The sequence below is a fragment of the Anolis carolinensis genome, chromosome 5 (genome assembly GCF_035594765.1).
Source record: "Anolis carolinensis isolate JA03-04 chromosome 5, rAnoCar3.1.pri, whole genome shotgun sequence".
NCBI classification, from domain to species: Eukaryota; Metazoa; Chordata; class Lepidosauria; order Squamata; family Dactyloidae; genus Anolis; species Anolis carolinensis.
In genome coordinates, this window is record NC_085845.1 from 3,580,050 (window position 1) to 3,593,023 (window position 12,974).

Here is a 12,974-nt window from a genome sequence, read left to right on the forward strand (position 1 = left end):
GAAGGCTTGTTGTATGTCTTTTGGGCTGTCTGGCCATGTTCCAGAAGCATTCTCTCCTGACGTTTCGCCCACACCTATGGCAGGCAACCTCAAGGTTGTGAGGTATGGAAAAACTAAGCAAGGAAGGTTTATATATATCTGTGGGAAGTCCAGGGTGAGGGACCAGCGTAAATGTTCCAGTTAATCACTCTAATTGGCATTGAATGGCTACATCTACTGGCTACTTTCTGCCTGGGGGCATCCTTTGTTAACTGTCCCTAGTTCCCATGTCTCAGAGTGTTGCTTCTTATATTTACTGTTTTGATTTTAGAGTTTTTTTTTTTTTAATACAGGTCCCTCACCCTGGACTTCCCACAGATATATATAAAAACCTTCCTTGCTTAGGTTGTACATACCTCACAACCACAACATAGATGTGGGCGAAACGTCAGGAGAGAATGCTTCTGGAACATGGCCGCACAGCCCGAAAGACAGACAACAACCCTGTTAAAAGGGCAGCTTGTGAAAAAAGGGAGGAGAGGAATTAAATTGGGGAGGGGGACCACGAGGAGACCCCCCCCCACCCAAATAATAATAATAATAATAATATAATATAATATATATGCTATAATTATGTAATAATAATATAGTAATATCAAATAATATATTATATGTTATTGTAATATATTATCTCTTTATTATATTATTACATAATTATAGCATGTGGGGGGTGGGCAGCGGGGAGACCCTCCCCTAAATAAAATAAATACAGGTCCCTCACCCTGGACTTCCCACAGATATATATAAAAACCTTCCTTGCTTAGGTTGTACATACCTCACAACCACAACATAGATGTGGGCGAAACGTCAGGAGAGAATGCTTCTGGAACATGGCCGCACAGCCCGAAAGACAGACAACAACCCTGTTCAAAGGGCAGCTTGTGAAAAAAGGGAGGAGAGGAATTAAATTGGGGAGGGGGACCACGAGGAGACCCCCCCCCACCCAAATAAAATAGATGGTTATAGGGAGTAGCCCCCCCCCCCCCCCGGACCCCTGTCTTAAAATCCGCCGGAGTCGCACTCACCGGAGCCCCCCGGATTCCACTCTGAGGAGGGAAAGAAAGAGGGAGGGTCCTAAATGAGAGTGGGGGGCGGCAGAGGGGGAGGAGGCTCCGCCTGGAAGTGTCGGCGTTTGCCCTCCGGCGAGGAAAAGGGAAGAAGGAAGGAAGGAAGGAAGGAAGGCAGGAAGGGAAGGAGGAAGAGGAAGGGAGGAGGGGGCTTCCCACCCCCTCCCCACCCCTCCCTCCCCCCCCCCTCCCCCTCGGTCTCCTTCGCAGAGAAGTCTCTCTCTCTCTCTCTCTCTTCTTCCTCCGCCGCCGCCCGCCTTGGGGTCTCCTGGCCGGGGCGGGCGGGCGGCGGGGTCTGCGATGAGCTCGGCCACGGACCCCGCCTGGGCGCCCAGAGCCCCCCAGGGCCAGGGGCCGCGCTTCCCGCCCCCCGCCCCCGCCCCCGCCGCCTCCGGGAAGCCCCTCACGCCCTTCAGCATCGCCGACATCCTGGGCAAGACCCCCGGCGGAGAACGGGGAGAAAGAGGGGCCCGGAGCGGGGGTCCCTCGCCCGCCCCCTCCCCGCGCAGCCCCGGGCCCGCCTCGCCCCTCTGCGCCCTCGAGCAGCTCGCCAGCAAGACCTTCCGCGCCCTCGAGGGAAGCCCCCTCCTCCAGGCCGCCAGCAACGGTGAGCGGCAGCGGAATTGGGGGGCGGGGGGGGGGGGGGCTTCACGAAGCCGGGAAAGGGCTGGGGCTACGCTGCAGGGTCTTGAGCCATCGCCAGTACAGGATGGGGGTCTTTGAATTGGGGTGAGGGTCTTCACGAAGCCGGGAAAGGTCTTGAGCCATCGCCAGTGCAGGATGGGGGTCTTCGAATTGAGGAGGGGGTCTTCACGAAGCCGGGAAAGGGCTGCAAGGTCTTGAACCATCGCCAGTACAGGATGGGGGTCTTTGAATTCAGGAGGGGGTCTTCACGAAGCCGGGAAAGGTCTTGAGCCATCGCCAGTACAGGATGGGGGTCTTTGAATTGAGGAGGGGGTCTTCACGAAGCCGGGAAAGGGCTGCAAGGTCTTGAGCCATCGCCAGTACAGGATGGGGGTCTTTGAATTGAGGAGGGGGTCTTCACGAAGCCGGGAAAGGGCTGCAAGGTCTTGAGCCATCGCCAGTACAGGATGGGGGTCTTCGAATTGGGGTGAGGGTCTTCACGAAGCCGGGAAAGGTCTTGAGCCATCGCCAGTGCAGGATAGGAGTCTTTGAATTGAGGAGGGGGTCTTCACGAAGCCGGGAAAGAGCTGGGAATATACTGCAAGGTCTTGAGCCCCGGCCAGTGCAGGATAGGGGTCTTTGAATTGGGGGGGGGGTCTTCATGAAGCCGGGAAAGGTCTTGAGCCATCGCCAGTGCAGGATGGGGGTCTTTGAATTGGAGGGAGGGTCTTCACGAAGCCGGGAAAGAGCTGGGAATACACTGCAAGGTCTTGAGCCCCGGCCAGTGCAGGATAGGGGTCTTTGAATTGGGGGGGGGGGTCTTCATGAAGCCGGGAAAGGTCTTGAGCCATCGCCAGTGCAGGACAGGGGTCTTTGAATTGGGGGGAGGGTCTTCACGAAGCCGGGAAAGGTCTTGAGCCATCGCCAGTGCAGGACAGGGGTCTTTGAATTGGGGGGAGGGTCTTCACGAAGCCGGGAAAGGTCTTGAGCCATCGCCAGTGCAGGACAGGGGTCTTTGAATTGGGGGGAGGGTCTTCACGAAGCCGGGAAAGAGCTGGGAATACACTGCAAGGTCTTGAGCCCCGGCCAGTGCAGGATAGGGGTCTTTGAATTGGGGGGGGGGGTCTTCATGAAGCCGGGAAAGGTCTTGAGCCATCGCCAGTGCAGGATGGGGGTCTTTTCCTCACATTCCGGGTGTTAGGAATGGTCAGAGTTGAAGTCCAAGACACCTGGAGGGAGGGCCGAAGTTTGCCCAGGCCTGTACTATATTATTACTATAATAATATTATTAATAATATATAATAACATTATATTATTACTATAATAACTTATGGAAATCATATAATAATAATTTATTTGTTGTCGAAGGCTTTCATGGCCGGGATCACAGGGTTGTTGCATGTTTTCCGGGCTGTCTGGCCATGTTCCAGAAGCATTCTCTCCTGACGTTTCTCCCACATCTATGGCAGGCATCCCCAGAGGTTGTGAGGTATATGGAGAAACTAAGCAAGGAAGGTTTATATATATATATATCTGTGGGAAGTCCAGATTAACTCCAACATTCACGCGGACCTCCAACTGACAGGAGTTCTTCCCTCATCTTGGACTTTCCACAGATATATATATAAACCTTCCTTGCTTAGTTTCTCCATACCTCACAACCTCTGCGGATGCCTGCCATAGATGTGGGCGAAACGTCAGGAGCGAATACTTCTAGAACATGGCCAGACAGCCCGGAAAACATACAACAACCCAATAATTTATTTATTACTTATTTATTACAATACTTATATCCCGCCCTTCTCACCCATAGACTCAGGGCGGCTGACAATAAAACACAATATAAAAAATATTACAGACCATTCGATCAGTTAAAATTAAATACAGTAGAGTCTCACTTATCCAACGTTCTGGATTATCCAAAGCATTTTTGTAGTCAATGTTTTCAATATATCATGATATTTTGCTGCTAAATTCGTAAATACGGTAATTACTACATACCGTTACTGTGTATTGAACTAATTTTTCTGTCAAATTTGTGGTATAACATGACGTTCTGGTGCTTAATTTGTAAAATCATAACCTAATTTGATGTTTAATAGGCTTTTCCTTAATCTCTCCTTATTATCCAACATATTCGCTTATCCCGTTTATGTTGGATAACTGAGACTCTACTGTACATTAAACATTGAGAAAAAATATATACATATAAATACACAATTGGCGCATTTCGAGTCTAATAACTGGTCTGTCACTGAGTTCTAGTAAAGGTAAAGATTTCCCCTGTTGTGTCCGACTCTGGGGGTTGGTGCTCATCTCTATTTCTAAGCCGAAGAGCCGGCGTTGTCCGTAGACACCTCCAAGGTCATGTGGCCACTGGCATGACTGCATGGAGCGCCGTTACTTTCCCGCTGGAGCCGTACCTATTGATCTACTCACATTGGCATGTTTTCTAATTGCTAGGTTGGCATATTATGCTATTCTAATACAGTAGAGTCTCACTTATCCGAGATAAACGGACCCGGCAGAACCTTGGATAAGCGAAAATCATGGATAATAAGGAGGGATTAAGGGGGAAAAAAGCCTATTAAACATAAAATGACATTATGATTTTACAAATTAAGCACCAAACAAGAAATTGACAGAAAAAGCAGTAATGTTATGCAGTAATTACTGTATTTACGAATTTAGCACCAAAACATGGCAACATTTACTACAAAAACAATGACTACTAAAAGGCAGACTGCGTTGGATAATACAAAACCTTGGATAAGTGAAGCTTGGATAAGTGAAATTATACTGTAATATAATATATTTATATGTCTATATTGTTAAAATATTATAATGCAATGCAATACAATAATAATACACTATTATAATTGTATATTTATATTACATGTATAATAATAATACAATATAATACTATTCATTATATATTATATATTACATGTAATATTACTAATAATATTGCAGTATAGTGGTATAGCACACTGGGCAGTTGTTGGGTTATTGGATTATGATGTTCGATGTTTTAATATTGTATGTAATTTTGGAATGTACTTTTAGGTTGTTTATCGTTTGTTTGTTTATTTATTTATTTAAGGGGACTCAGGGTGGCTTACAAGCCATATGTACATACAATATATTATATTATTAGCATAGCACAATATAAGCATTATATATTACTATACTGTGCTATACCACTATATTGCAATATTATTAGTAATATTACGTGTAATATATAATATATAATGGATATTATTATATTGTATTATTATTATACATGTAATATAAATATACAATTATAATAGTGTATTATTATTATATTGTATTGCATTATAATATTCAGTGCTAAATTCGTAATGTACCAGATATATTCAGAGTTGGGGCAAAGGATAAAAATCTGTGTATAGTAGGAATAAAGGTTGGGAACCACTATTTTGGGGACAGAGTCTTCTAGGGTTGCTGTGAGTTTTCCGGGCTGTATGGCCATGTTCCAGAAGCATTCTCTCAAAACCAGGGGAATTCCAGACAAGAAACGATCAGGGACTGCTGACACCTCCCAACAAAGGATTCCCCCAGGCAGGAAGCAGCCAGACTTTGAAGCTGAAAGGCTATTCAATGCTAATCAAGGTGATCAGTTGCAACATTCGCACTGGCCTCCAACAGAGAAGAGTTCTTTTTCCCACCACAGATAGACAAACCTCACTTGCCTAGTTTCCATCAGACCTCAAAACCTCTGAGGATGCCTGCCACAGATGTGGGCGAAACGTCAGGAGAGAATGCTTCTGGAACATGGCCAGACAGCCCGGGAAACACGCAACAACCTTGTGATTCCGGACATGAAAAAGCCTTCCTTCGACAACTCAGAGCCTTCTAGTTTGGAAAGAGGTTCTAATGGCCAGACTAGGCATTCAGTGCAATTAAATCAATATTTTCCCACAAACACAAAGATATAAAGCGCCAAGGACACGCCAACTTGATATCCAGTATAGATCAGTATTAACAGTATTAAATGAAATACAATTGGTACAGAGCTGACAATGGCAATGGCAGGGGTCCCCAAACTAAGGCCCGGGGGCCGGATGCGGCCCTCCAAGGTCATTTACCTGGCCCCCGCCCTCAGTTTTATAATATATTTTTATATCAGTTTTAGTAATATAATATATTGTATATACATATAATATTGATAATAATCTTATGTTATACAATATAATACTAATACCATATAATAATATTAATTATATGTTATATATTACATATTATATAATAGTATAGTGGTATAGTTCAATATAGTAATATATAATGCTAATATTGTGTTATGCTAATAATATAATAAATTGTATGTACATACAGCTGCTCTGAGTCCCCTTCGGGATGAGAAGGGTGGGATATAAATGTAGTAAATAAATGCAGTAAATAAATAATTTTAGACTTAGGCTCGGCCAAGGTCTGACATGACTTGAAGGCACACAACAACAACAACAACAACAATCCTAATTAACTTGACTATCTCATTGGCCAGTAGCAGACCCACACTTTCCATTGAAATCCTAATAGGTTTATGTTGGTTAAAATTGTTTTCATTTTTAAATATGGTATTGTTCTTTCGTTGTTGTTGTTGTTGTTGTTGTTGTTGTTGTTGCACTACAAATAAGACATGTGCAGTATGTATAGGAATTTGTTTGTATTTTTTTTTCAAATGATAATTCGGCCCCTCCACAGTCTGAAGGATTGTGGACCGGCCCTCTGCTTAAAAAGTTTGGGGACCCCTGGGCAATGGTACTGCTCTGTGCATTCGGATCACTTCTAACTCGAACAATGTATGTTCCATGTATAAACTTGTAGCTTCTCAAACCAATGTTGCACCGCGGAGTATGCATGCCACAACCGGTTTCGACTCTAGGTCTTCCTCGGGCGAATTTGTCGGTGAATGTTGCATTAAATTAACAAGCGCGTGTATCCATATCCACATACAAACAGTTATACATCTGGTACAGATACTTAGAATTTTACATTCACGTGAAAAAACACTCTACACCCCTTTCAACAGTTTGTATTCGGTATCTTTTTTCAGTGGTGGGTTCAAAACAAAAGGAACAAACATGCAGTTAAGCAGCTTGACAGGGATCTATTACTATTACTGTATCCATTACTACTGCTATTACTATGTCTACTGTTACTACTATTACAACAACAACAAAAACAACAACAATAATGTATTATCGAAGGCTTTCATGGCCGGGATCACAGGGTTGTTGTACGTTTTCCGGGCTGTCTGGCCATGTCCCAGAAGCATTCTCTCCTGACGTTTCGCCCACATCTATGGCAGGCATCCTCAGAGGTTGTGGGTTCAAAACAAAAGGAACAAACATGCAGTTAAGCAGCTTGACAGGGATCTATTACTATTACTGTATCCATTACTACTGCTATTACTATGTCTACTGTTACTACTATTACAACAACAACAAAAACAACAACAATAATGTATTATCGAAGGCTTTCATGGCCGGGATCACAGGGTTGTTGTACGTTTTCCGGGCTGTCTGGCCATGTCCCAGAAGCATTCTCTCCTGACGTTTCGCCCACATCTATGGCAGGCATCCTCAGAGGTTGTGGGTTCAAAACAAAAGGAACAAACATGCAGTTCAGCAGCTTGACAGGGATCTATTACTATTACTGTATCCATTACTACTGCTATTACTATGTCTACTGTTACTACTATTACAACAACAACAAAAACAACAACAATAATGTATTATCGAAGGCTTTCATGGCCGGGATCACAGGATTGTTGTACGTTTTCCGGGCTGTATGGCCATGTCCCAGAAGCATTCTCTCCTGACGTTTCGCCCACATCTATGGCAGGCATCCTCAGAGGTTGTGGGTTCAAAACAAAAGGAACAAACATGCAGTTAAGCAGCTTGACAGGGATCTATTACTATTACTGTATCCATTACTACTGCTACTATTATGTCTACTGTTACTACTATTACAACAACAACAAAAACAACAACAATAATGTATTATCGAAGGCTTTCATGGCCGGGATCACAGGATTGTTGTACGTTTTCCGGGCTGTATGGCCATGTCCCAGAAGCATTCTCTCCTGACGTTTCGCCCACATCTATAGCAGGCATCCTCAGAGGTTGTGAGGATGCCTGCCGTACATGTGGGCGAAACGTCAGGAGAGAATGCTTCTGGGACATGGCCATACAGCCCGCAAAAACGTACAATAACCCAATAATAATAATAATAATAATAATAATAATAATAATAATAATAATAATAATAATAATCTGCATTCCTAAACCCTTGGGAAATGTTCGTCTTGTGATTCTGTGATACGAAATCCAGCATATATATCTCGTTTGCTGTGTCTTTGTGTCAATATAACAATAATAATAATAATAATAATAATAATAATGTATTTATGTATAATCCGAAAGGGGCAAAGGGGCAAACATTCAACACCGAAAACAAACAAACAACCAGTCACAACAGTCTCCATATAAGATAATAAACTAACCATAAAAATAACAGAAAGTTGAACATTAAATAAAAATAATATAACACATCACACACATCACATAAGTGTGATTTATTGTTATAATTGTATTATTTTACTTTGTTTAATAATGTGTATTATGTTGTTATGTAATGTTTGTGTTGCTTTTATGACTGTAAACCGCCCTGAGTCCCATCCGGGAGATAGGGCGGTATATAAATAAAGTTTTATTTATTATTATTATTATTATTATTATTATTATTATTATTATTATTATTATTATTATTACCGCATGATAAACTCTTACAAGTTGGACTACAATTACTACGATTGCCACTATTATTACTACCGTTACTATTGCAGATACTGCTACCTTTATTACTGTGATTACTAATACTGCTGCTAGTGATATTATTATTACCATTCCAAAATAATACGGCTGAGGGGAGAAAGGAAAGGGCCTGAGGCTGTCAGGAATGGTGGGAGTTGGAGTCCAAAACACCTGGAGGGACGAGGCTGAAAGGGGTCACTCTCTGTCCCAGGGGGAGTCCGGCGGAGGCTCCTTCTTTGGAGGTTTTGAAACAGAGGCTGGATGGCCATCTGTCGGGGGTGCTTCGAATGCGGTTCTCCTGCTTCTTGGCAGAAAAGGGTTGCACTGGATGGCCCACCAGGTCTCTTCCAACTTTACTATTCTATGATTCTAGGATCCCCAGTTTTCAATCGCCTCTTGACCCGAAGGCACTTCATCTTCATCATTACCATCCTTATCGCCGTCGTTACCGGGAAAAACCCCAGCCCGCCTCTTCTTTTCTTTTCTTTTCTTTTCTTTTCTTTTCTTTTCTTTTCTTTTCTTTTCTTTTCTTTTCTTTTCTTTTCTTTTCTTTTCTTTTCTTTTCTTTTCTTTTCTTCCCTTCCCTTCCCTTCCCTTCCCTTCCCTTCCCTTCCCTTCCCTTCCCTTCCCTTTCTTTCTTTCTTTCTTTCTTTCTTTCTTTCTTTCTTTCTTTCTTTCTTTCTTTCTTTCTTTTCCTTCCTTCCTTTCTTTCTTTCTTTCTTTCTTTCTTTCTTTCTTTCTTTCTTTCTTTCTTTCTTCCTTCCTTCCTTCCTTCCTTCCTTCCTTCCTTCCTTTCTCTTCTTTCTTTCTTTCTTTCTTCCTTCCTTCCTTCCTTCCTTCCTTCTTTCTCTTCCTTCCTTCTTTCTCTTCCTTCCTTCCTTCCTTCCTTCTTTCTCTTCCTTCCTTCTTTCTCTTCCTTCCTTCCTTCCTTCCTTCTTCTTCTCTTCCTTCCTTCCTTCCTTCCTTCCTTCCTTCCTTCCTTCCTTCCTTCCTTCCTTCCTTCCTTCTTTCTCTTCCTTTCTTCCTTCCTTCCTTCCTTCCTTCCTTCTTTCTCTTCCTTCCTTCCTCTTTCTGTCTGTCTGTCTATCCATTTATCTGTCCCTTCCTTCCTTCCTTCCTTCCTTCCTTCCTTCCTTCCTTCCTTCCTTCCTTCCTTCCTTTCTCTTCCTTCCTTCCTTCTTTCTTTCTCCTCCCTCCCTCCTTCTTTCCTTCCTTCCTTTCTCTTCCTTCCTTCCTTCTTTCTTTCTCTTCCTGCCTTCCTTCCTTCTTTCTTTCTCTTCCTTCCTTCCATCCTTCCTTCCTTCCTTCTTTCTTTCTCTTCCTTCCTTCCTTCCTTCCTTCCTTCTTTCTTTCTCTTCCTTCCTTCCATCCTTCCTTCCTTCCTTCTTTCCTTCTTTCTTTCTCTTCCTTCCTTCCTTCCTTCCTTCCTTCCTTTCCTTCTTTCTTCCTTCCTTCCTTCCTTCCTTCCTTCCTTCCTTCCTTCCTCTTTCTGTCTGTCTGTCTATCCATTTATCTGTCCCTTCCTTCCTTCCTTCCTTCCTTCCTTCCTTCCTTCCTTCCTTTCTCTTCCTTCCTTCCTTCTTTCTTTCTCCTCCCTCCCTCCTTCTTTCCTTCCTTCCTTTCTCTTCCTTCCTTCCTTCCTTCTTTCCCTTCCTTCCTTCCTTTCCTTCCTTCCTTCCTTCCTTCCTTCCTTCCTTCCTTCCTTCCTTCCTTCCTTTCCTTCTTTCCTTCCTTCCTTCCTTCCTTCCTTCCTTCCTTCCTTCCTTCCTTCCTTCCTTTCCTTCTTCCTTCCTTCCTTCCTTCCTTCCTTCCTTCCTTCCTTCCTTCCTTCCTTCCTTTCTCTTCCTTCCTTCCTTCTTTCTTTCTCCTCCCTCCCTCCTTCTTTCCTTCCTTCCTTTCTCTTCCTTCCTTCCTTCTTTCTTTCTCTTCCTTCCTTCCTTCCTTCCTTCCTTCCTTCCTTCCTTCCTTCCTTCCTTCCTTCCTTCTCTTCCTTCCTTCTTTCTTTTCCTTCCTTTCCTTCTTTCCTTCCTTCCTTCCTTCCTTCCTTCCTTCCTTCCTTCCTTTCCTTCTTTCCTTCCTTCCTTCCTTCCTTTCCTTCCTTCCTTCCTTCCTTCCTTCCTTCCTTCCTTCCTTCCTTCCTTCCTTCCTTTCTCTTCCTTCCTTCCTTCTTTCTTTCTCCTCCCTCCCTCCTTCTTTCCTTCCTTCCTTTCTCTTCCTTCCTTCCTTCTTTCTTTCTCTTCCTTCCTTCCTTCCTTCCTTCCTTCCTTCCTTCCTTCCTTCCTTCCTTCCTTCCTTCTCTTCCTTCCTTCTCTTCCTTCCTTCTTTCTTTCTCTTCCTTCCTTCTTTCCTTCCTTCCTTCCTTCCTTCCTTCCTTCCTTCCTTTCTTTCTTTTCCTTCCTTTCCTTCTTTCCTTCCTTCCTTCCTTCCTTCCTTCCTTCCTTCCTTCCTTCCTTCCTTCCTTCCTTCTTTCTTTCTCTTCCTTCCTTCCTTCCTTCCTTCCTTCCTTCCTTCCTTCCTTCCTTCTTTCTCTTCCTTCCTTCCTTCCTTCCTTCCTTCCTCTTTCTGTCTGTCTGTCTATCCATTTACAGTAGAGTCTCGCTTATCCAACACTCGCTTATCCAACGTTGTGGATTATCCAACGCATTTTTGTAGTCAATGTTTTCAATATATCGTGATATTTTGGTGCTAAATTCATAAATACAGTAATTACTACATAGCATTACTGCCTATTGAACTACTTTTTCTGTCAAATTTGTTGTCTAACATGATGTTTTGGTGCTTAATTTGTAAAATCATAACCTAATTTGATGTTTAATAGGCTTTTCTTTAATGCCTCCTTATTATCCAACATATTCACTTATCCAACATTCTGCTGGCCCGTTTATGTTGGATAAGTGAGACTCTACTGTAGCTGTCCCTTCCTTCCGACCCAAGAAAAGACTCCCCAAAATCCTGTCACATCAAAACCTCAAAGCGAAACTGAGAACACAATCTTCTCAAGCCACTCTTTTTCAATCTCCCGTCTGGAAAAGGCCCCGAGGAGGATTCTGACTGGATCCGCACTGTTGAGGCTTAGGATAATTGGGCATTTATTATTATTATTATTATTATTATTATTATTATTATTATTATTACTACTACTACTACTACTACTACTACTACTACTATACAGCCCAAAAAAAGAAGAAGACTTGGATTGTATACCTGTTCCTAGGATTGTTTTGGGGCTGCTTGAGAGAAACTGCATGGGCTAGACTGCATTAGCTCTCCTTTCTTATATAGAACTAGCTTTGCCCGGCCACGCGTTGCTGTGACTTATGGGAATCCTTATGGAATAGCAGTGAACAGCCTTGCAGTCTCAAAGCCTGGCCGTTTTCTGGAGTAGCTGGAGCTTTTTGTTTTATGAAGGTAGAGGCATGGATGAGGGGTTGTGCTGCCAAGTTTAGTGTTTCTGGGATGTGTAGTTTTGTTGTTTTGTCCTAGGCCGAAATTTCATTACCCTTTTATAGATATAGATTATCGTGGTTTTCTATGGGCGAGGGCATATTTATTTATTATTTATTTACAGTATTTATATTCCGCCCTTCTTTCTCACCCCGAAGGGGACTCAGGGCGGATCACATTACACATATAAGGCAAACATTCAATGCCTTAACATAGAACAAAGACAAGACAAATACGGGGCTCCGAGCTGGCCTCGAACTCATGACCTCCTGGTCAGAGTGATTCATTGCAGCTGGCTGCAGCTGGTTGCTCAACAGCCTGCGCCGCAGCCCGGCATACCTTCTGTTATCTCTAGAACTAGAATTGATGGGAGGAAAACTGGTGCCAGTTTGGAATCAGCAGGTCGAAGAGGCCCAGAAACACGTGTTTGTTTATGTTTTAGTAATGCTGTATTCCTCCGCCAGACGCGTGAATGTTGCCATTGACCACCTTGATTAGCATTTAATGGCCTTGTAGCTTCAAAGCCTGGCTGCTTCCTAATCAAGCTGGCTAATTGCAACATTCAACTTGCCTCAAATAGACAAGAGTTCTTTCACTGACCCTGGACATGTCAGATATACAGTAGAGTCTCACTTATCCAACATTCTGGATTATCCAACGCATTTTTGTAGTCAATGTTTTCAAAACATCGTGATATTTTGGTGCTAAATTTGTAAATACAGTAATTACTACATAGAATTACTGTGTATTGAACTACTTTTTCTGTCAGATTTGTTGTCTAACATGATGTTTTGGTGCTTAATTTGTAAAATCATAACCTAATTTGATGTTTAATAGGCTTCTCCTTAATCTCTCCTTATTATCCAACATATTCACTTATCCAACGTTCTGCCGGCCCGTTTATGTTGGATAAGTGAGACTCTGCTGTATAAACCCCACTTGCCTAGTTTCCAACAGACCT

At 43.1% G+C, this 12,974-nt stretch overlaps 1 protein-coding gene across 1 annotated transcript in view; it reads left to right on the forward strand.

Moving 5' to 3' along the window:
* Positions 1-1,406: 1,406 nt before the first annotated feature.
* The window catches only part of lbx2 (ladybird homeobox 2), a 19,475-nt gene continuing 7,907 nt past the window's right edge, over positions 1,407-12,974 (forward strand). The window contains exon 1 of the mRNA XM_062981486.1: positions 1,407-1,713. Within this exon, the coding sequence (XP_062837556.1) occupies positions 1,407-1,713 (307 nt within the window). The remainder of the gene's footprint in view (positions 1,714-12,974) is intronic.